At 39.7% G+C, this 22,131-nt stretch overlaps 1 protein-coding gene across 4 annotated transcripts in view; it reads left to right on the top strand.

Moving 5' to 3' along the window:
- The window catches only part of vav2 (vav 2 guanine nucleotide exchange factor), a 237,648-nt gene that overhangs the window by 177,435 nt on the left and 38,082 nt on the right, over positions 1-22,131 (top strand). For all 4 annotated transcript variants that reach the window (XM_061061084.1, XM_061061083.1, XM_061061086.1 and 1 more), the window contains exons 4-8: positions 283-351; positions 13,372-13,477; positions 15,530-15,628; positions 16,789-16,857; positions 18,982-19,082. In XM_061061084.1, the coding sequence (XP_060917067.1) occupies positions 283-351; positions 13,372-13,477; positions 15,530-15,628; positions 16,789-16,857; positions 18,982-19,082 (444 nt within the window). The remainder of the gene's footprint in view (positions 1-282; positions 352-13,371; positions 13,478-15,529; positions 15,629-16,788; positions 16,858-18,981; positions 19,083-22,131) is intronic.

Genomic DNA, 22,131 nt, shown 5'->3' with positions numbered 1-22,131 from the left:
CCATGTATTGCTGAGAAAGTTGGCTGTGGGAAGATGCCGTGTTTTTTTTTTTTTTATCTGTCAGCAGCGGTGTGTTGATGTGTTTTGACAATGTTGTTTGTGACTGATGGGCTCCTCTGTTGAATACATCCTGCTGTCGGACTGCAGGAAGTGATAGAGCTAAGAGTGACAACCTGGCAGATAGAACCCGCTGTTTCTGACTGGTTATTTTTTTCTGTAATAAAAGTAATAATGTGTTTTATAGCCTTGCTCACTTAGTGTGTGTGTGTGTTTGTGTTACAGGCCCTTTCCATCAGAGGACACAGCTCTGAATGAGGATGATGTTTACAGGAGCCTTGAGGAGCTGGCAGAGTAAGTACACATTCCTTGTTTTTGTCAGTTGGAGGACATTTTATTCAATTAAATATACACTCTGGATACTTCAACACATGTCTTACTCCAACCCTTACCTTTACTTCCCTAACCATAGTATTAAAATAAAGGAATCAACTATTTACCTTTTAATAGCCATCATCAACCTTGTTGGTATGTTATCCTCACAGTGTGGTCAATATCATTTGAAAAGGTGATCACATAATATGAAGACTGATTGTTTGTTTCTAGCTGTTTTCGCCAAACATTCAGATTGGTTGACGGACGCTTCTAATAATAAATGTGCAAATACTTTGCTACTGCACAATATGATGCAATACCCTACGTTATGACACAATACAATATGATTCCATATAGGGCTGGGGGTTGTCAAGAACCTCACAGTTCAGTTCCATTTCGATTCTTTGGGTCACGATTCAATTTGATATTGATTTGATTCTATATTGATCAATACATTTAATTGATTCAGTAATACACATTTTTTGCATGTTGTTAAGCGTGACTGACCTGATTGACAGGTGGGCGGGATGTATCTGTTTGCAGCAAGACAATCCCCGTCTGACTGATTTTTATATTTGAGCAAAAATAATGTCCACAATCATCAATAGATTTATATATAATTTTTTTATAAAGGTTGACATAATTTAAGTTAAAAAGTTCCCAAAATACGAGGCAAAGTCTAGTCAGCTTTGCACAAAACAGGTTGTAGTAAAATCTTATGACATTTCATAACCTGCATTTCTTTCAAATCACAGAAGTCAACAACCTGAATCAGCCGTTGCAAAGGAACACAGTTTGTTTCACTTTGCAGTAAAACGAGACGAGACGTAAAAAGAACAAATCAGAAAAAGATCTGAAACTGTTTAAAATTGCAAATGAGCTTTTTTATTCTGCTGCAAATGAGCTGAAGTCCATCAAAGAAAAAAGGACAGAATGTTTTGCACTTTATGAATAATTTCTATTTTAAATCCAGTTTTACTTTATTTCTTTTCAAAATAGACACATAACCCCTGGTGTTACTAAAAAATAATTTCTGTTCAGCTTTTGATGTTTCACAGTGAAAAGTGATTGCCCACTTCTTCCAATCCCCCCCCCCCCCCCAACTTTCTAATTACATAAGTGTGGATTCCTCTGTCACTCTGCCCGTTGCCATAGTGACACCATCTCTGCTCTGGCTTATGTTCTAGCTGCCTTTCTGCTCGCCTCGTTGGCAATGTGTTGGATGGGTGGGTGGGTTATGCCGGGTGTGAAAAAGAGTCGAAGGGTCTGAGAGTTCCAGCAGTGACAGCAGATTAATAGAGAATGATTAGTCAATCACTCGGAGATGGGTGCCATTCATCACCACAAGATAGGAGAGAGGAGAGTGGGAGCATGTAGGTTATTTATATATATATATATAGTATATGCTCGCTGAATAGATTGTTGTGGTGCAGAATGTGCTCTTGCTGGAGGAGAGAAGTTACAGCCAAGCAGGCTAATACTGGATTAGAGTGCGTCTTAGCCAAACATGTAGCCCTGAAAGCCTGGAACATGGGCTCTTACCTTGAAAACTGAACAGCATCTTGAGCATCTTGCACAGAAAGGAAAATCCTAAAGAGAGAAGAGAACACTGATTTTAATATTTCAGGAAAAAACTAAATGAGATTCAAGTGTTCTCACTGAAAGAAAATAAAACATGAAATATGTCCATGTCTTTCATCATGTACCCTGTGGTATGATGGCGCATGGCTTCATTACTCCAGAGAAGTTTATATCAGACTCCTATTTCCTGACATGTCTCAAAACGCATCAGGGAATATTATGCCAGCTTCTTTCTTTGACTGATAAACTCTGTTTTTTTTCTCACATGTACATAAGCTGTTTTTCCCGGCTCAATTGAACACAACTTTTTTTTTCTTTCTACAATGTGACAACTTATTTTACATGACCGAAAACTCTACTCAGGGTTCAGAACCCACCTTTGTTCAATCATTATGAAATACTGTATCAGCTGTAAAAGGGCTGGTTACTTAAAAGATAGAAGACCTGGTTCACTAAGGATGGATTGCAGTAGCTAATAGCTCCAAAAAATTGAGTCTGACTGTGGAGAAAAGCAGTCTGCACCTTTACCCCTAGCGCAGATGCATCTCATGCTGACGGAGCTGTTTTGTCCACATGAAGATGATGAGCTAGGAGGGGAGGGGAAACTTTTTCAGGGTTGTGTTTCGTTTTGATACCAGATTGGGTTTTTGTTTACTTGGAAAATGTAAAATGGTTTTCACAGAGTTTCAAATAAGCTTTCTGTCTGACTGGTAGAATTCAGAGTAAACTCACATCCTGGTGTGTAACGGCTCCCGAGTCCTGACTGTCTCCACAGATGTGGATGAAGTCTTTAGCCATATAACCCCTGGTTATATGATTAATAGTGATGTCAAAGTCATATTTACAGACTTTAAATCCAGATCATTTATTGTAAAGTCATACACAGGGGAAATTGTTTTCCTGATCACTGGACATTTTGCCTGGGACATCTCTTAAAAAATACTGCAGGACGTTTTGCTCCACTCCATCTGCCAGTGGCTGTTGGTGCTGTTGATTGTGAATTATGGAGTGTATTTTTTTTTTATTTGTTCATGTTTAGCAGGCGCAAAAGCAGTGCAATCCTACCCTCACTATGTCACAAAATCCCCTTGCAAAGCGATTAAACTTAGACGTGTGTTTTGATGCAGTTCTTCCTCTAGCTAGTGGTCTTGATTTGACCTCCAACCTGTCACCTTCTAAATCCAGTTTTTCCATTAGTGAGCTTTGGCCTCTTAAACCTTTTATTAGCATGTAGCTAGAGTTCACCTCTTTTTTCTGAAATGGTCAGTGGTGTTTTAACATGGTGCTCTGTGTGTAACCTGTAGGAACAGCGGGGCTGGCTCCTATAGAATAAATCATTTCACTGTGCAGCACTGCTGCTCTTGACCTTTAACAAAGAACATGTATGCATTTAGTTCCATCAATGGACGGACACATAATTGATTCATCAGCGGGTACTGCACCTAATCCAATTGGACATGCGTAGTACACAGGCCACACTAGCAATAACCCTGCTCTCAAAGACTTATTAATTAGCCTGAAATATTGATGCATAATAAACTGTGAGTGCAGGAGTGTGTGGGAGCACAATGATCATCTTACCAAATGAAAACTGTCTTTTTTTTAATGGAATTTTTTATGGATTCCCAGAGGATGAAAATAATACTAATAGAACATATGGTGACATAAAAACAGCAGCTTGTATGGAATAAGAAATAAAAAGCAATATTGTCACCAAAAACAAAGTTTAGTGTGAGAAAATAAAGCAGGATTGAAGAGTAAGATGGCACTATTACAGGGTACAATAAAAATCAATACAATGGATAAAATGGCATCATTAGGTTCAGCGACGAGACGACAAAAGATACTAACTGCAACGGAAGGCAATCTATAAAATGGATTTTGAGGTGAGATTTAAAAACTGAGATCATGTCAGAGCACCAAATGTTAAATGGAAAACAGTTTGGGCAGCCTGCGCAGCAAAATATTGATTAACCTTTCATTTTAATGTGGTGAAGCTAAAAGACATGAACTGGTGGACCCCCAGAGGTCTCTTGGGGGTGGCTGGGAGTTCAATCTTCTGTAATGCAATGATGGTACAGTATTTATAGATATAACTACTTTATTAGATTTACTCTGAGGGGGGTCTTGTTATGTTCGATGTTCTGCAAACAGTGGCATGGCCGTAAATATATGGGCAACACCTGTGGTTGACTGTTGATCATTGTAGAGGTTTTGTAGAGGTCACTTACCATGTTTCAGGATTTCCATATTTACAATATCATGTCAGGAGTGAGCTCTGTTGAGGCTTTCAGCTGTCGGAGCTGCTCTCTGTGAACAAAAGGCATTAGGGTTTTACGGAAAGTGCAGGTGTATGCATTTATAAAGCGTCCTGTGATTTGCATTCTGCTCGACTGAGTCAGGTGAAGGGCCAACATCTTGCCAAAGTGAGGTCTCCTGGGTCAATGAGGTGATCCTGTTCTATACGTCCTTCCTGTTGCTTCAGGATGTCACATCTCTTGCTTTGACTCTTGAGTCCTCGTCTTGAATGACTCCATCCGGGAGTTGACAAAGCATGAAATGGGGGTGGATAGGGTACAGTCGCCAAGGGACTTCTGCCTCTGAGAAAAGCCACACATAGATTCCCATTCCGAAGCAAACAGTGTCGGGAGGCTTTTGTGTCACTCTTTTGCAGTTTATTTTGCTCCATTAATCCCTCGGGCAGATTGACATGAAAAGCCAATAGCTTGAGAAACGGATGGAGCTCAGCCAAGGTATTAATTACTGCGAGGTATTGAGTCTGAGGTGTTTAAACTGAGAGATAATGTCACCACCTGATATAGTCAGAAATGACATATTTGTATAAAAGAAATGGCCTCTAAAGTGTTTGCAGCAGTGTAAAAAAAGATTTAAAAAAAACAAGAAAGTTGTTTGGCATTAACACATTTTATGAGCATTATTGCGTAACTTTTAAACGTGTTATTTCCTGCCTAGGGGGGGTCAGTAGCTCAGTGTGTAGGTACATGGGTTGGGAACCCGAGGTTCACCAGTTCAAGTCCTGGGGAAGACCAAGTCTAGAAATCCTGGTCTGGCAGCTGGACAGGTGCCAAGGTGCCCTTAAGCAAAGTACCAACCCAGCTCAGAAGTCCTTGCTGTGGATGACATAACTAAGAAACTAAACTAAACATGAAAACTAACGGTAGAATCACTGACGCTCAGCTCTCAAGGTCTGCAGGGCTGACAAACTTTAAACCACAGCAGCAGCTCAAAATGTTCAAAGTTTTCAATGACAACCTTTGCTAACTACTGCTTACATTTTGCATTTTTTTGTCAGTGTCAGATTATTAATGAGGTAATGGTGATGAATATTGATTGGAGGGGCCTCTTGTGAATTTTTGCCTCCGGCCGCTAAAAGACTCCAGAGTTAGTTGAGTTGAGTTTTTAATAAACATTAGCTGGAAAAGTACATCAGAACATGTATTTACACTCTGTTTATTTTTTATTTTTTTTTATAATAATGTAATTTGGTTATTCAGAAAGAAACTTTGGCATTTATTTGCCTCTAAACTAATGCTTCTGCTGACATGACTTAATACAATATAGGCTGTTTGATTGAAAAACATTTCCTCTCAATAGTCAACCAGTTAAATCCCTTTAATTATTTTTAATCCCAGACAGTGCAATTACATGTTGGCATATTACTTCTCATTCGTACCCAATGCTGCCATTCTCTGTTATTAATGTTATCATGGGTGTGTTGGAGTCTGAGTTTAGCAGGGTGTGAAATAAATTAAAATTTCAACCTGTTGGTGTTATGTAAGGCTCAAAAAGCAGGGAGTAATTACACACACAGTTCACTCTGTGGAATTCAATAATATCTTCCTGTGTTTGGGGACATAGATTTACATGTGTGATATTTGATTGCTTTTAAGAAGTAACTTTTATTTTTGTTGAACCCAAAGTAATTCTTCTTGTCCGGCTAATCAGGAATATTTTTTTACTTCAGATGAGATATTTGTTTACTCTTTTGTGATCAGCTTGTTTGCAGACTTTGTCTATTATCTCGTGACTGGGCCTTAACACGGCCTTTCCAGTGTCCTTCTAAACTAACACCCTGACAAGTACAGATGTGTGGCCTTGAAAAGAGGTGCAGGTAGATAGTTATACTCATTAGAAGATGCTTCTGAATGGGCTTTCACACTTGCAGAAAATGCTTGATATTTCCAGGAGGAGCTATATGTGTGAACGCAAACAGCCAATTTTTTCACTCTGCACTGCATCGACTGTCTGCCCACGACCGCTACTATCTTCGTGCACGTCCAAACTGCGTTTTGTTTTCTGTTTGTCAGTATGTTGTCGCGGAAGTAGTGGACTTTTTTATGTCACATCTTACCCCAGAAGACCCCCCGCCCCCCCCTTCCATCTGACAGGGATAATCTCCAGCTGTGAGGTGCATAATGTGAACAGCCAGGTCGGGAGAATATCCGGAGCAGTCCTCCTGACATTATTTTCAGGAGTCCATATGTGAAAACAATTTTGATTTTGATAACTCCTGATATTTTCTGCCTCCATTGCTCCAGATTTTTTATTTTTTGTAGATGATAAATAATCTGCACATTTTTTATTTTTTATTTTTTATTTTTTTTTTGTGAGTTCATGTGATTTATTCAACATATGAGAGCATTAAGGTTTACTTTTGAGTTTGCGTTTCTAAGTCTGTGTATTGGCTGAACAGATCCAGCATTGCTTTATTATTTATTATGTGCAACCCACTACACGGCTGAAACAAAAAGAACTTTACATACAAAACTCAACATTATTTAAATACAAACCTGAAAGCCAGCCCAGCCTTTGGTGACTGCATGTGCTGAGTATAGCGCTGATATTGTGAGTCATACTCCTCCACTGATTTAACTCCATGGCATTGAGGCCTGAGAGCAATGGGCTAGCAGGCCTGTTGCGTGCAGAAGCACTGGACACCCTCTGGCCTGTCACTGTGTAATCAAACAGAAAATAAGGTCTAATTCATGAGTCCGCAGGTCTCTACACCCACTCCCCTTCTTACTGATGCATTCTGATGCATACACATGCTAGAGCACACACAAATACCAACTCACTCTCACACACACACACCTAAGAGTGCATTTAAATGATTTATTATTGTCCATTAAAGCCCAGGAGACAAGGGCACATAAATAGTAAAGTTGTGGTGAAGAAATATGTCCCTTTCTTTTGTCACGCTTTTCTTTTCACATAACACACACACAGCTTGTGCAAGCCCTTGCTCCTGAAATGCATCCATCAATACTATCTTCCTGAACCCCCTACCATTATCTAACACACGCCTTTGTAACCTTGACCAGATTTTAACACAAACGTAATTTCTTACTGTACATGGAGCGTAAATTTAGCCAGATTTTGTCCATGTTTTATTCTCCAGTTCCTCAACATTTCTCATGCTTGTCTAAGGCGTGTGCCGATCTGCATCACCAATGAACACAAGCTAATGAGCAGCTAATTCATAACAAATACTCCCTGTCAGATTTAATTATATCTGAAGGTATTACATGCTAATGTTTCTGTCATGATGGGGGTGATTGAGGTTGGAGGTTTCAGATCTTACTTGTACTGGTAACCTAAACAGGGTTTTTAAAAGGGGGGGGGGGGGGGGGGGGGCTAAGGGTCATGGAAACTTGGAGGGAAGAAGGGGCAATGTCACGGGTGTTGAAAACATATGAACTGGGCCCAAATGCAGATCAAACAAAAATGATTTATTTTAATAAAGAAAAGGCAAAAACAAAAACTTACTTTGTTCAAACCAAAAAGGGAAAACAAGAAGCCGCAAGGGATCACACAGGAACAACTAACACTGGTGAACTCTGACAACAACTAACATCCGACACATAACACCGACAAACGACACTGGCAACTTACAACAATGAACTGACAATACGAGGGAAAGAACACAGAGACTAAATAGAGACAGGGGTAATCAGACACAGGTGAGACTAATAACACAGGTGAAGACAATGAGGGTAATCAACATGGAGGGAAACACACAGAGGCAGGAATACAATACAAGAAACACTGACAACTATAAAATAAATCAGGAAACACTGAAGACAAAACTAGGAACCCATCAACACAAGGAAACATTAACACACAAGGGAAACAAGCAACACTTGTTGCACTTGCAATCATGACAGGGAATGGATAAAACTAAAGATCTACTAACATCATTATTTGCAGCAATAAAATGTAAATAATGTATTTTAGACATAAGGAAACATATTAAGAAGTTTCCATTGATGAATTTGCCATTGATATGCCCAAGGAGTTAAATACATTTCAAGACAGGGGAACCTGCCAGAGGCTAAAGAGTATATGGGGGTCCCAAGCATCACGCTGTCCTGATCAAAAACAATCAGGCATAGTGAATTGGGCCTTTACAATCCTTGGAATGTACCGAATCATCTGGCTCGTATTTGGAATAATCAGTATAGGTCATTCATTTAGGAAACAGGCCAAATCGACTCTGGTTGTCTGAAATGAAATTTGATGAATGAGAAGCTTTCCCTCTAAAATTGTAAAGCCATGTCAGTCTAATTTAATAATCAATAAGTAATCAATGATGAAATGCATTAAAAATATCTTGACTTGAATTGTTGGACCAAAAGGATCATTGGATATTGACAAAATGACCAACTGGGAAAGAGGAAGTGGCTTAAATGTCATGACTGATCAATAGAATATTTCTGTTTTAAAAGCTATCACTAATGTCAGTACAAGTTGAGGCTCAATAGATGGAAGCTAGAGGAACACATACAGCATCCTCTCCTCAGAGATCCTCCTCATCTTAGATCTTTACACAGGATTTATTAATATCTTAGCACCAGACCTCAGTTGCATAGTAATGCTCTCCCTGGGGTATTAAAGCAAAAATGAAGTACAACATCTGCACTCTGAATCTTCCCTGCCATGCAACGCATGGGTCTCTGTGGAGTCTTCAGAGTTCAGACAGGAGACACCGAGGGGACAACGTTGGCTGGCTGGCCACTGTCCTCCCACACAGCGCCTCGTCAGTATTCAACATCAGCCACTTTTACTTAATGAAGACCGAAGGAGAACAGGGCCGAGAGTGAACCGAGCCACCTCAATTAAAACTTCAAACAGGCCCTGCACGAGCATGACGACAGGCTGAATATTTGATAGAGGGCAGCTCCATCTTCTCTGATAATTTATGTCCCCTTTTCATGCTGACGGTCAAAGAATGTTGTCGCAGAGATGGCAGATTCAGGCGGTTGTGTCACTATGGAGCAAATCCTAAAACCTGTAATTTTTACAATGTATGCCTGTAAATCTTGCTTAAGAATACATTTATTCATAAAAAAAAATCCTTTCAAAATATCCTATTTTGTGGACTCTTGTAAAACTGCACTCCCTTGTTTAAACCTGGATTGGTGTGAGGACAGCCAGGTTATAGCCCCTATCAAGAATCATCATAAAGAATACTCATGTTGGGGGCCCAGACGGATATATTTGGATAAGAAATCCAAGAAGAGAAATCCTCCTTTCTCTGTCCGCTGATCAAGCCGGGTCAGATAACAAAATAGCATCCCTTGAGCTGGTGGGCTTTAAGCATCCTGCTCAAGGACATTTCAGCAGAGGGGCAAAACTTAGCGGAAAAAAAACTCAGGTACCACTTAAACCACAATTTTGATTTATTGATAATGTTTATGTATTCAGTTTCCCAACTTTCAGAAAGGGATGGGTGAATGCTGGTGAATTTAAACAATGGGAATGGAGTATTAATGTGATTTGTTGATTGTGCCCCATATACTGATGCACCTTAATACCCTTGGCAAACTATTGCCTAACTTTGTGTCATTCAACGACGCAACGTTAAACCTACACACTGTCTAATTGGCAAACAAACCTTTGGTTGGTCCTAGATCTTCATAGAGGCAAACAGTGCCTGTATGAATAGCTCATGTCTAGACACTTCATTGTTACATCCTGTTTGTGGTTTTTTTTCTCGTAACCCATCTTGTTCCACTATGGCTGATTTATGCACACTTAGAGGCGGGGCTCATCTCACTGACAGGTAAACACATTTTTAGCTGTTAGCAGGGAGACTTCAGGCCCTCTTCAGCTCCCCATCTTAGCCTGTTGCTCAGTTGACTAATAGGGATGTGTACATTTCATCAGTTACAAGGTTAAACGTAACCACCTTTGCTATAGTCTACAACAGAATTACTAGTTGGTAAACATATTATTAATGGTTTTATTGGTATGCTTTCCTTGTCGAGGCTGTAAACTGGCTGAAGCTACACCTTTAGTTCACCAATCAGAAACATCCAACACTGCAAAGCACACCCAAAAGTCCCTGTACTTTCTGTAGATGTCAATGAAAGACAAAAATGAGCCTGACTTGACTACTATATGGCATTTTGATTAAAGCCTTGGCTTATTTTTTTCCACACAAAATTTCCACTTAAACCACAAGGTTAGTTTAGTAATAGTCATTTCTTATGTGTTGACCGCCAAAGTTGGGCTCCAAAACTCTACTTCAGAAATGTAAAATTGACATCAGTAAGACTACTTGCATGTTTTTGGTCACAACTGAGTAAAATCAGAACACAATATGAGACATTCCCAAGAGTTTTTTTTTTTTTCAGAGGAAGCTGCCTCAAGCTGCCATTGTGTTCTGATGACACATTAAGTTGGTTCGCTGTGTCACGACCCGGCTCTTAAGGCGTGACAAAAACAAGGGAAATGGTTATAACTAAGTGGTGTAAAGTTTATTACATAGTACCCCCAAAAAATAACCAATTTACAAAGAGGATGAGGTGTGTTTGTAATTCAACCAGTGTGTCAGCTGTGGTGTGTGCTCCATATTGTCAAACTAAACTAACATAATCAGACTACAACAAATCATGGCGCAATTAAGGAGCCTTGGTGACGGTGTGACGCTTGGAGTGGATGAGAGGGAATGAGAGGTTGACTGCCCGATCTTCAATAGCCTACACCTGGGAGACTGGCCAAGTCTGCCCAGGTGTGGCAGACCACTGCTCACAGACAGAAGGGCAAAAACCCAATAGCAGGCCCTGCAGGCGGGAGGACCGTCACAGCTGACATGAGAAAAGGCTACACCTTTAGTGCACCAATTGGAAACATCCAGATCTAGAAAGAAACCCAGAAAGTCCCTGTACTTTTGGAAAGTATTGCCACCAGAGAAGGGACCTTTTGGGGGCTAAAAATAGAAGTCTAGTCACTATATTTAAACCTTGGTTCCCCACGGTGGAAACACATTTACATTTGAACATTTAACATGGCTTTATGTCAGTCTCCATCTCTATGAAGTGTTGCTATATCTGCTTGGAAATCTTTGAGAAACTCCAGATTAAAGCTTGTAATCATGTCCATATTATGTATCATGTACAATCCAAACATTTCCTGTAATAGTTGCCAATTTGCCGTAATGTAATCTAGGTTTTTAAAGGGGTATTAAGTTTGAGCCAACAATGTAAATGAACTGAATCAATGGAAACATTAAACATGGGCATTATACTGCACCTCATTACAAGTAATGTGAGTGGACTTTTGTGCAAATGAGGAAAAAACAGTTGCCAGACTTTGTCCTCCATTATTTAGCAGGCACCTCTTTACTATCTTTATTTATTTACAGTTTTTAATCATTTATTTCCCTTTTTGGCGACCTTAAGCTCCCTGTTTATTAACTACATCGATGTGGGCCCACAGCCAAAGTGAAATCCTGCTGAGGCATCTCCACCGCCTCAATAAGTTTCCAAAACAATAATTGCTTTTACACAACAGAGGGAGATTCTGTGTGGACTCTGGGAGCACGAGGATTCTTTCCCAGACGACGCTCCTCTCCACAGTAACTGTCTTTTCTCTGCTGGCTGCTTGCCTAATTAAAGGTCAGTTAGCTAGCTGGGTGCCAAAGCAACATAAACACATTAAAGGGAAATGCCACTCAATAACGCAGAGCAGCAGCGGTTTCTGAACATTGAGTTCTGTGTCCCCACGCTCGGAACACCAATAGGACTCTACAGGCAGGGCTTGTGAAAGATAATGAGCTTGCACTGCTTTGACTGCTCCGTGCCTCTCGGCTGTCAAAGTAGTTTAAAAGGGACATAATGAGTCTTCTGGGGCAAAGTGAAAGTAGTCGTTATTTTGAGTTCAGGTTGTGTTTTGATGCGATGTCTGCTTCTTACTGAAAAGACAGAAATAAACACTTAAAAACTAAACGAGTATCACATCAAAAAGTGAAAAGGTTTTGTTAGAACAAGATGATTTTTTTTTTACAATACAAAAAGATCTTTTTAAATACATAGAGAACACAACATACTTATTGTGTCATAATAATAAATATTTTTGTAGTAATAACCTAGGATTTATCTTTTTTAACACAAAATTGATTACGTTGAATTTTGAAACATGAAACAATACATATACTTATTTGTAAGCTTTAAACATTCTGTGTCCAATGACCTTTTTTTTCCTGATGAATTTTTGATTATTGATTTTCATGTTCAGGCAGCATATACATTAATATATCACATGTCTGAGGAATCATCATTATGAATTTATCAACCATGCCGTTACTAGGCAAAACATAATCTGGATTTCTGTCATCAGTTATCATGTGGTTATATTTATGTATAGCTGCACATTGGCAATCCCTCCCTACTTCCTGTTTCCCATGGCAACCAAATCCTCCTCCCCCTCCCCCTCTCCCGCAAGATCTCTAACTATAAACACAAGTTCAGGAAAAATATGTTACAATTCAACTAACTTAGTTGGCAAGTCAAATGTCCAATGATCATTATAGTCTGAGCCATAACCACACAAAACTCAAACATGCACCACTGGCCCCCCAAGGCCGCCCATAAGGGATCCCCCCTCAGGGGAAAGCTTTCTGGGGCCCAGTCACATGGAGATACATTGATTTAAATCATATTCTGGAAGGGCCCGTTGCCTGGGCCTTTCAGGGGCCCAGACATTTCTGCCTGCCTTATTTTATTTTAATTATTAATAATGATTATATAGAATTATTATGATAAAATAAAGACTTTCTGTTCTATTCTATTCTATTCTAGTACCACATGTTCATTCAACTGTGCATTGCTCTTGTACATCTGCTAGTTCTACAGCATTGTTGAGGCCAATTTAATTAGCATTACTTATTTTTACTATCATTGCATTTTAATAGACTAATTGTAGTATACAGTCTCCACATTGTAATAATTAACAATGTGCTATAACGGATATTATAGGTTGATGCACATGTTTTAGTAATGATTGATTGATATCCATGTGCTTCCTCCTCATCTCTTCAGGTTGAGGAGGAAGGTTCAGTATATATTTATCCATGGTTCTGTTCATGAAGTGACAGAAGGCTCTCTCTTTTCACAGTGAGCATGACGTGGGTGAGGATGACATCTACGACTGTGTGCCGTGTGAGGACGATGGCGATGACATCTATGAGGACATCATTAAGGTGGAAGTACGACAACCCATGGTAAGAATTTAGTGTCACAGTTGATTTCCGTGTTTTTGTTTGGCTTTAGTTATTGATAGTGGTTTGTCTGGAGTGTTGGTTATACTGTAAATCTGATGCCATTTTAAGGTTACATGACTTACAGTAAGTATTGTATTTTCTTGTAACATAGACACCTCTTTGGATGTAATCCATTCTTTGTAAGGATTTCTCTGTAAGTTCAAAACATATAGTGAAGCAATCACACCCTCGCCCACTTCCCTTTTTACATCTATGTGATATGCATTTGAATGGCTTCCTTTCCCTTAACACACTTTTTGTATTTCTTGCATAACTGTTGGTAAATTTGACTTCTGACTTGCACTGCTTTGCCTTTTCCGTGCTGCAGATCAGATACATGCAGGTGAGTGCTCATGTGCTTGTGACTCATCCCCACCCTGTCGGCTAACTCCCTTCAACACTTCATTTAAATCAAAGTCCCAAGAGAACGCCATGCCAATTAGAACACTGAGCTGAGCCAATCAAGAGAAAAAAAGGCGATCCCATCTGGTTCAAAGCCCATTGGAGACCGTTGTGACTTCAGCTTGGTGACTACAGCGTTAACTGACATCACCGATGAACACAGCTGCCATATTAAACCTGAAAGAACAAGACAATAGCCGTTATCCTGCTGGCTTTGAGTCCTGCTTCTGATTGGTTGATTACATGCTGGATTGAGGCCTGGACTGGACATGCGTTTGTACATAGTTAGCTCAAATTTTTTTATTGTCATTACTTGTTTTGAACAGCCAAAACTGTCCTGGATAGCCAAATCAGTAATTCACCAGCTGGGCTACTCATTTCACAGCTAAAGCATCAAAAACCTTTACAGAGTTGAAACCTATAGCTGTCTAGGATTTAAACATGTTGTTTTGAGCAGTCAGTGCATTGTTCTTTCAAAGAAAATCATGCCATGTTAGTACATGTAGACTGACCCAGACGTCTTGTCTCATGAGGAATGTTTTATGCAGATACGTTTGTGTCTTTCCCCATCATCTTCCACCCCCTCACAACACCCCTGCTTGCATGGACATACACTGAAAACCTTGAAGCGTATACATTTACATAAATATTCCTTGTTCCTCTGGCTAGTCCACCCACACAGAGTTACAAGCTCGTAGAGTCCAACCTGAAGGACAGTGCTGTAGCTCCTTAACCGTACAGTCGGTAAAAAGACTTTTAAAACTTTAGATTTTTTAAGTCATTTTCTTTTGTTTCAGTAGCTATTATTTTTTATTCTAAAGTGTGTTAGGTAATTAGCCATTTCTATCAATATTTTGGCCAGGAAGCAGTGTTTTATAATCAGGGGGAAAAACAATCATAATAAATTAGATTTATATAGCGCTTTTCTAAATACTCAAAGACCCTTTGACAGGAAACAACAAAAAACAAAGCAAAAACTAAGAGAACAATACAACATAGAAGTAGTGTCGAGGGAAGAGGATGAGAGTTAGTGATGAAGAGGTGAGTTTTTAGAGTTTTTAGGGATTTCTTGAAGGAAGTGAGTGTGGGGGAGTCTCTGATGTTTTTAGGGAGAGAGTTCCAGAGGGTGGGAGCGGCAATGGAGAAGGCCCTGTCCCCCCAGGACCGAAGGTTGGTCCTGCAGGGGGGGAACAGGCTCGTAGACAGGGAGAGCGTGTTGTTGTTGTGATGATGACGTAGTGGGGGCGTGTCAGCCTGCTTCCAGTCTTCGCTACCGTTGCCCCTGTAACAGTCTACAAAAAAATTTTCAAAATACTAAAGTAAACCTGGGTATTTTGAAAGTGCAAAGCTCTGTCTGAAGAAAAAAAAATGTTTTGGTCCCTTTCAATCCCCAGTTATGCTTTCTTATCAAATCTGTAGATAGAACATGGGACACTAGCTTTAACTAGAAATCATCAGTAAAGAACAACAAACATAATCCTCCATAGTCTCACTTATAACAGTAACCAATCATAACAGAAACAAGGCAAATGTGTTGTCAATTAAATGACAAGCCTAACAATCATACAATGTGATGTTCCTGTTATAACATCTGTCCGATTCTCTCCGTAGAAAATGGGTATGACTGAAGATGATAAGAGAAATTGCTGCTTAGTGGAGATCCAGGAGACTGAAGCAAAGTACTACAAGACATTGGAGGACATTGAGAAGGTGAGTGTGAGAATGTGTCAGTGCACATCCATTTGAACGGGCTCATATATGTGTATTTATATATCCTGGAAGTAGCGGTGCAGCATGTTGGAGTTTCCTTTTGTCCTGCTGTCTTCTTTGTGTTCCAGGGCCTGTGGGCCGGGTCGCAGCATGGAAATGTCAGCTATTGGCTGATTCATTGGGGGGCACAAATGTCAGGGGCAGATCAATTTGGTTATTATTAGCCCAGCCCCCACAGGAGACTATGACCCCTGGGGGTTTAAGTATAGACCTGCACATCACAGGCTCAGGGACATATACCTGAACGTATACAGTGCTGCACACACGGGCAACAAGTGTTGGAGATTTTATCCTTAAAAAAGGAAATCCTTGCTTGTTACTTCCAAGGTTTTTCCATTAGAGAAATGCAGATTTTGTGTGCTTCAAGAGTCATAATCTCTGTCTGTCTCTCTCTCTCTCTCACACACACACACACACACACACACACACACACACACACACACACACACACACACACACACACACACACACACACACACACACCGTCTCTCTCACTGTGAAAATGAACCACAGCTGAGATCAACGCTGCTAACACATCGCTTTTCTCTCTCTGACATTGCAATGTGATAGAGGCCCCACAAATCATCAGCCTCTCTAATTTCATTAAACCAAATGTGTATCCTGTGTTTTCCGCGTCGGGGCCAACACAGGACTAAATGGGAATAAATAACCTTCTTATGATCAGAGGACTCGTTAAGCTTAATTGAGTTGGGGTTAATAAAGCCTGTCATCTCTTCATTGCTTCTTAGTTGATGTATTTGTTATATTTACGATGATGGAATGTGACAACCATAAAACAATTTTATTGAAACAATAGGCAGGTTTTCCTCTCTTAGAGTTCAAGCAGGCTGCAGCATAGAGAAGCATTGTGCATGTGCATTCATAGCAGGTGCTGTAATAATCTTACATGTTTGTCCACAACAATATGGCTGCTGTTTTTCCACAGTGTAGCTAAATATCAGAAAATTCTTGCAGATCTGTTGCTTAATACAAGATTAGTTTTCCATATTCATATATATATAGATATATATATATATCTATCTATATATATAGATAGATATATATTATTTTAAACAAATGTGTCTCCTATTTCTCTTCAGAATTACATGATCCCATTGAAGCAAGTCTTGAGTCCACAGGACATGGAGGCTATCTTTGTCAATCTGGAGGTGAGTATCAGCTCAAGCAGAGAAAATGATGAATATACAGCACGCCTGGGTGTGCCGCACGCCGTGTGAATAATTCAATATGTGTATGGATGGCTGAATGAATGACAGGATGTGTAACATTTGTGTAAGTTAGCCGTGTGACGCTGTTCGAAAAATTCACGGTTCGGTTTACACTTTGATTTTTGGTGTCAGGCTTCAGTGTTTTCATCACAGTGGGGAAAACCAAAATGTTATTTCCTTTCAATCTTTTTGAGAAGAGTTGGCTGAAACTCTTGGTCAATAATACAATCACAACAAACTATACAGCATGTTGGTATCAGACCTTTTTCTAAACTCTGAACACATTGAAGAACATACAACAAGAACAACTCCAGCTATTTGTCCCAGCTAATTCACTACTTGCCAAGAGTTTCTGTAATATACTATTTAGCAAAAGCACATTTAGGCTGTAGAATGACACAAAGGATTTAAAAAACACATATCAAATGGTCTTTTATCGTTTTTTCACTCCTGACTTCTGACATACATATTTGCCAGCTATCCTGTCTTTACTAACTTAGATAAAACTACTTGGATAGGATAGATTATAGTCAAAATACTTAAGGCGAATTTCCACATCTGGTGGGCAAAAAAAAACATATTCTATTCTATTATTCTATACTACATGTTTTTTTTAATAGTTCTAGGAACTGTTGGAACCCTTTATTATTGCTTCTGCACCGCAGGAACTGAGAACTGTTTTAGTTCCTAGAACCCCGTTCAGTGGATCCTTTTTAGCTCCTGCTTTAGAGTATAGGTACCATTGCGGTGCGAATGCAGACAGAGAAAAGAAAGGTTCAGAAAGCAGCTGGCTGTACGCTCTGCAGCGCTTGGATGAAATGCTTGTGCCCTGAGAATAAAAGTGCTGCACTTGCGTCTTGTTGTCTCTATGACAACCGTCTCTTAAAAGACAGTTTTCACCCTTCACTATGAGCATCAAACGGAATATGCTTGCCCTCCTACTTTGTCTGGACACAGAGCAAGGAGCATGTTGGTACAGGGCATGATCCGTAGGAGACAAAAATACAGGGAATATCATCTATTTTGTGTGTCGGTGTCGGTGATGTCAACAGCTCGCTTCTTAAAGTTTTAAGGTTTTCAACTCAAAGTGCTCGGAGCAAAAAAAAAAGGTGGATCATTTGGACAAAAGACAACAGGTGCAAGGTTTTCTTCCTGACGGCCGGCTGCTGCTGCTGCAAACGCTCCTCATTGAAAACAGACGCTGGTGCTCAGAAAGTGACACTAGGTGGACTTCAGGGCCTAGGCTGAGATTTTGGAATTACAAATGGACCATGAGAGATGTATGAGTTACAAACTTTAGGCCTTATGATAGGAAGTCACTTCATGAACACATGTACAAATCATTGACCCATGTCCTACCATTTACTGTAAATGTCTGTTTCTTGTTCAGTCTGCATACAGAAACACGTAGCTATCTGCCTTCAGAAATGGAACTCCCCCTTCTCCCCAGCCTCCTCCTGCATTAGCATTTAGTCATTTCTTATTTGGAATGTTTAGCACTGAATCATGTTCATTAAAAGTTGTTTATCTCTGTAAGGGGGTTGGTGTGAGCTCAGGGACAGCTCTGCACCCAGATATGTTCCAGAGCAACACATGAGCAGAGTCACACCAGCAAAATAAAATGCAAATTGCTGAAATAAACAGTTAAAAACCTTGACTTGAGTGTCCTCCCTGAAATATGAGCCTTTTATTTTTCACAAAGAAAACCGGCCTTGTTGACTAATAGGGTTATGGCTGTGGATCACTGACAAGATAAGGGGGACGAATACTAGGAGACAGATTGACAAATAGTTTTATTGTTATTTTCACAGCATGTTAAGACAGGAAATGGAGAACCTGGACCAGCATTATATTTAACTGCATTGACTAGCTGAAAAAAAATGTCTACACCAACAGCATTTATTTGAAATGATACATTTAGTATATGTCAAGACATAGACTATATCAGACTATAACATACTGTACTAAAAACAAACACCTTTAAACTGTATACATCCTGGTATTTAAGGGAGACATTTGCATTACAATCAGTTGGCTCTAATATGTATTATGATGTCCCCTCAGGATGTGATCAAAGTCCACCTGGCTCTCCTGAAAGCCATCGACGTGAACATGGTCAGCGGAGGAAGCGGCTTGGGGAAGATCTTCTTCGACTTCAAAGAAAGGTTAGTAACCTCAGCATTACATTACAAACATGCACATGTTTTTCTTCTTTGAGTTATAAATATAGATGGCCTGTTGCACACAATGTATGCACAATAACATTTTTGCTTTTTATGCAATAAGAGTCATTGCAAAAAAAACATCTTAAAAACAAACACCAGCGCTAACAGCCTCATGCATTTTTAGCACAGCCACACGCATTTTTAGTTCAAGTCCGGCAACAAAATAAACCCTCTAGCTCATCATTTTTACATCAACAAAACAGCTACATCAGAATGAGGGCTCAGCTCCGCACAGCATAAAGGTGCAGACTCATTCTGTCCATATTCAAACGCAAAACAAGGGCAAACTGCACAGAGTATGACTTTTTGGGCATGTTTGCACCTGAATATCATTAGCGCCATATGCTTTGTGATTTAGACCTTGAGATAGAGGGAGCAAAAGATGCACAGTTTTGGAGCTATATGCGGCAGCAATCCATTCTTAGTGACTCAGGCCCAGAGTGTTTAAATGTTCTTGTAGCCGACAGGAAGCTGGATTTTCTTTTTCTGCTCTCTCAAATTGTTGGGGTTGCATAAAGTTGAGTATCCACAGATTAGTGGGAGGATTTCTGGGATTAGTGTTCAAACAATAAGTCAATAAAAACAAAAGATGTTGGAGAAAAGCTGACGGAGCATGCCACCAATTGTTCTCCATTCAACTAATACATTCATAGTGAATCCATTTAAGACTGCTTTAGCTTGTCATTGTTGTCTTTGTTGTATATTTTTAGATGTGCAGTTCATCATCTTTAAACATGACTCAGAATCTCCAACACCTTTGATTTCATTTTTAAAATACATTCCCATCCATTAAGTTGTGTCCTTATACATGAGGTGTATACATTTTGTTTTATAAAAAACATGCATTATTCCTTTCTATGAATCATCCAATCTCAAGTTCTACAATCTACAATTCATTTAGCAGACACTTTTATCCAACGCGCTGTGCATCAGAGAGTTAGTACAACACAAGCAAGGATCTAGAAAAAAGGAAACAACATCACTAAGTGCAAACGAACGGCTTTAAGTCTGATCGGACACACAAGTGTTCAACCTCAACAGCCGATCTTGAGAGATCTAATCAGCATCAAAACCAAACCTAAATATTGTGATTGTCATTATCAAATCAAAGCATCATCGTTATCATCAATATCAATATGTGTGTAGGTGAAAAAATGTGGTCTTTAGCTTTTTCTTAAAGGTGCAGAGGGACTCTGCAGATCAAATGGAGTTTGGTAGTTTGTTCCACCAACGGGGGGCGACAGAGGAGAAGAGTCTAGCTAAAGACTTAGGACCCTGTTGTGAAGGTTGGATCAGACACCTTTTATTGGCAGAGTAGAGGGGGCAGGAGGGATGATAGAGTTTAGGTAAGTAGGCACCATTTTTGTTGCTGTTTTTTTAGCGAGTAGCAGAGTTTTTGATTTGATACAAGCAGTAACTGGGAGCCAGTGGAGCCAAGTTAAAAAAAATAAAAAAGTCTTTTTTTTTTTCAATTCCAATCCAGCTGCCTGTCTTATTTTTTAAGTTTCACAAATAAAAATTCTCAAAAACACTTACATTTTATTTGGAACATTGAAAGAAACTCTTCCAGATTGTCCCGTAGACTTTGATAGCGTTTGAGGAAAGGACTTGATTAGCAGGAGATTTATGTGTCGTTGGGAGATGAAAGCGCTGTGAGTCGGAGGAAAGTTGAGGTTTATTGGCGAACAGGGACTTCTCAGATGGATCTCCATCTTGCCCTGCCGCTGTGCAATGTGTGGGTAATTTGCATGCCTGAGGGGAGTAGCGATTTGCCTCCCTGCTGTGTGCTGAGTACCGCTGCTTCATAGGTAATGGTGATGACGGTGATGATAGGTTCTGGCCCTGGACATGACTCCATACACAGCCATGGATAAGCCACTCTCCTCTAATGATGCAGCCATTACTGAAAGAGTGAGTCACACACTTCACAGCATGTACCTGTTCTTGCATACAGAAGTATGCATTATAATCCCCGGCACAGTGATCCTGATAGCACACACATTTTTTACCCCTCATCATCCTCCTCCTTCCAACCTGAACCAGGCAATCACATTCTATTTATTTAGGCAACATCAGTTTGCATACAGAAATAGGCTCAGCACAGGGCCTCTTCCTGAAGCCTTGAGGGGGCCATATTACACAAAGTTAATGTGACACTACTGGAGACTCTAATCCCACTAATAGATCCAGGCAGACACATATTCTCGTCCTTTATCACACACACGCAATCACTATTTTTACTGTTTCCTTAATTTAGCTTCTCATGACTCCCTGATCTGATGGGGCAGTGGTTGGAAATCCTTATTTGCACCCAATCCCAGATGAAATGAGTTCAGTCAGCCCAATGGTCAGTGTGAAGGACTGGGGGATGATGGTTATGATAAAACTCACATTATGCACATGGAGGGACATAATTGGGAAAAATAAAGGAAGGGAGTAAGCAGAAACATCAGTTTAATTGGTCATAGTGACTTAAATCCTGGTTTTGGTTGTCTACCAAAAGGATGCTAAAATAGTTTTTTGAATAATTCCCAATTTGAGATTATATCACTCCCTGTACATACAAGCACTGCACTTACATGTAAAGTAAATCAGTGCTTCGCTTGTTTTGCGGTCGACTACATTGTCTTTTCTAGGGTATTTTGCTTTTCATAATGAAGGACATGATGCCTCTTATTTTGTTCGGAATTTTTTTTTTTTTTTAACTATATTTGTGGACTAGATGTTGTCCACTAGGATTAAGTCTTTACAAGTCTACTGGGAGTCATGGATCCAAGAATGATTCTGGCTATTTTATATGTAATGTTCAAATAGTATGGTCATGTATACCTTCTTAACTGATGTGATAATTAATAAAAAGAGTTCAACAGTACATTAATCCGGGCCTCATAACTGTCTTTATAGACAAAAACAAAAACACTGAAAGTGCAGCTAGCTGTGATGTTATTAAAATGAGGCTGGCTGTTGAGGCTGGACTCCATTAGCAGTG

Source organism: Labrus mixtus, chromosome 17 (genome assembly GCF_963584025.1).
Source record: "Labrus mixtus chromosome 17, fLabMix1.1, whole genome shotgun sequence".
Taxonomy (NCBI): domain Eukaryota; kingdom Metazoa; phylum Chordata; class Actinopteri; order Labriformes; family Labridae; genus Labrus; species Labrus mixtus.
The sequence above is the reverse complement of the archived record's forward strand: the minus strand, read 5'-3'. Positions and strand labels throughout refer to the sequence as shown.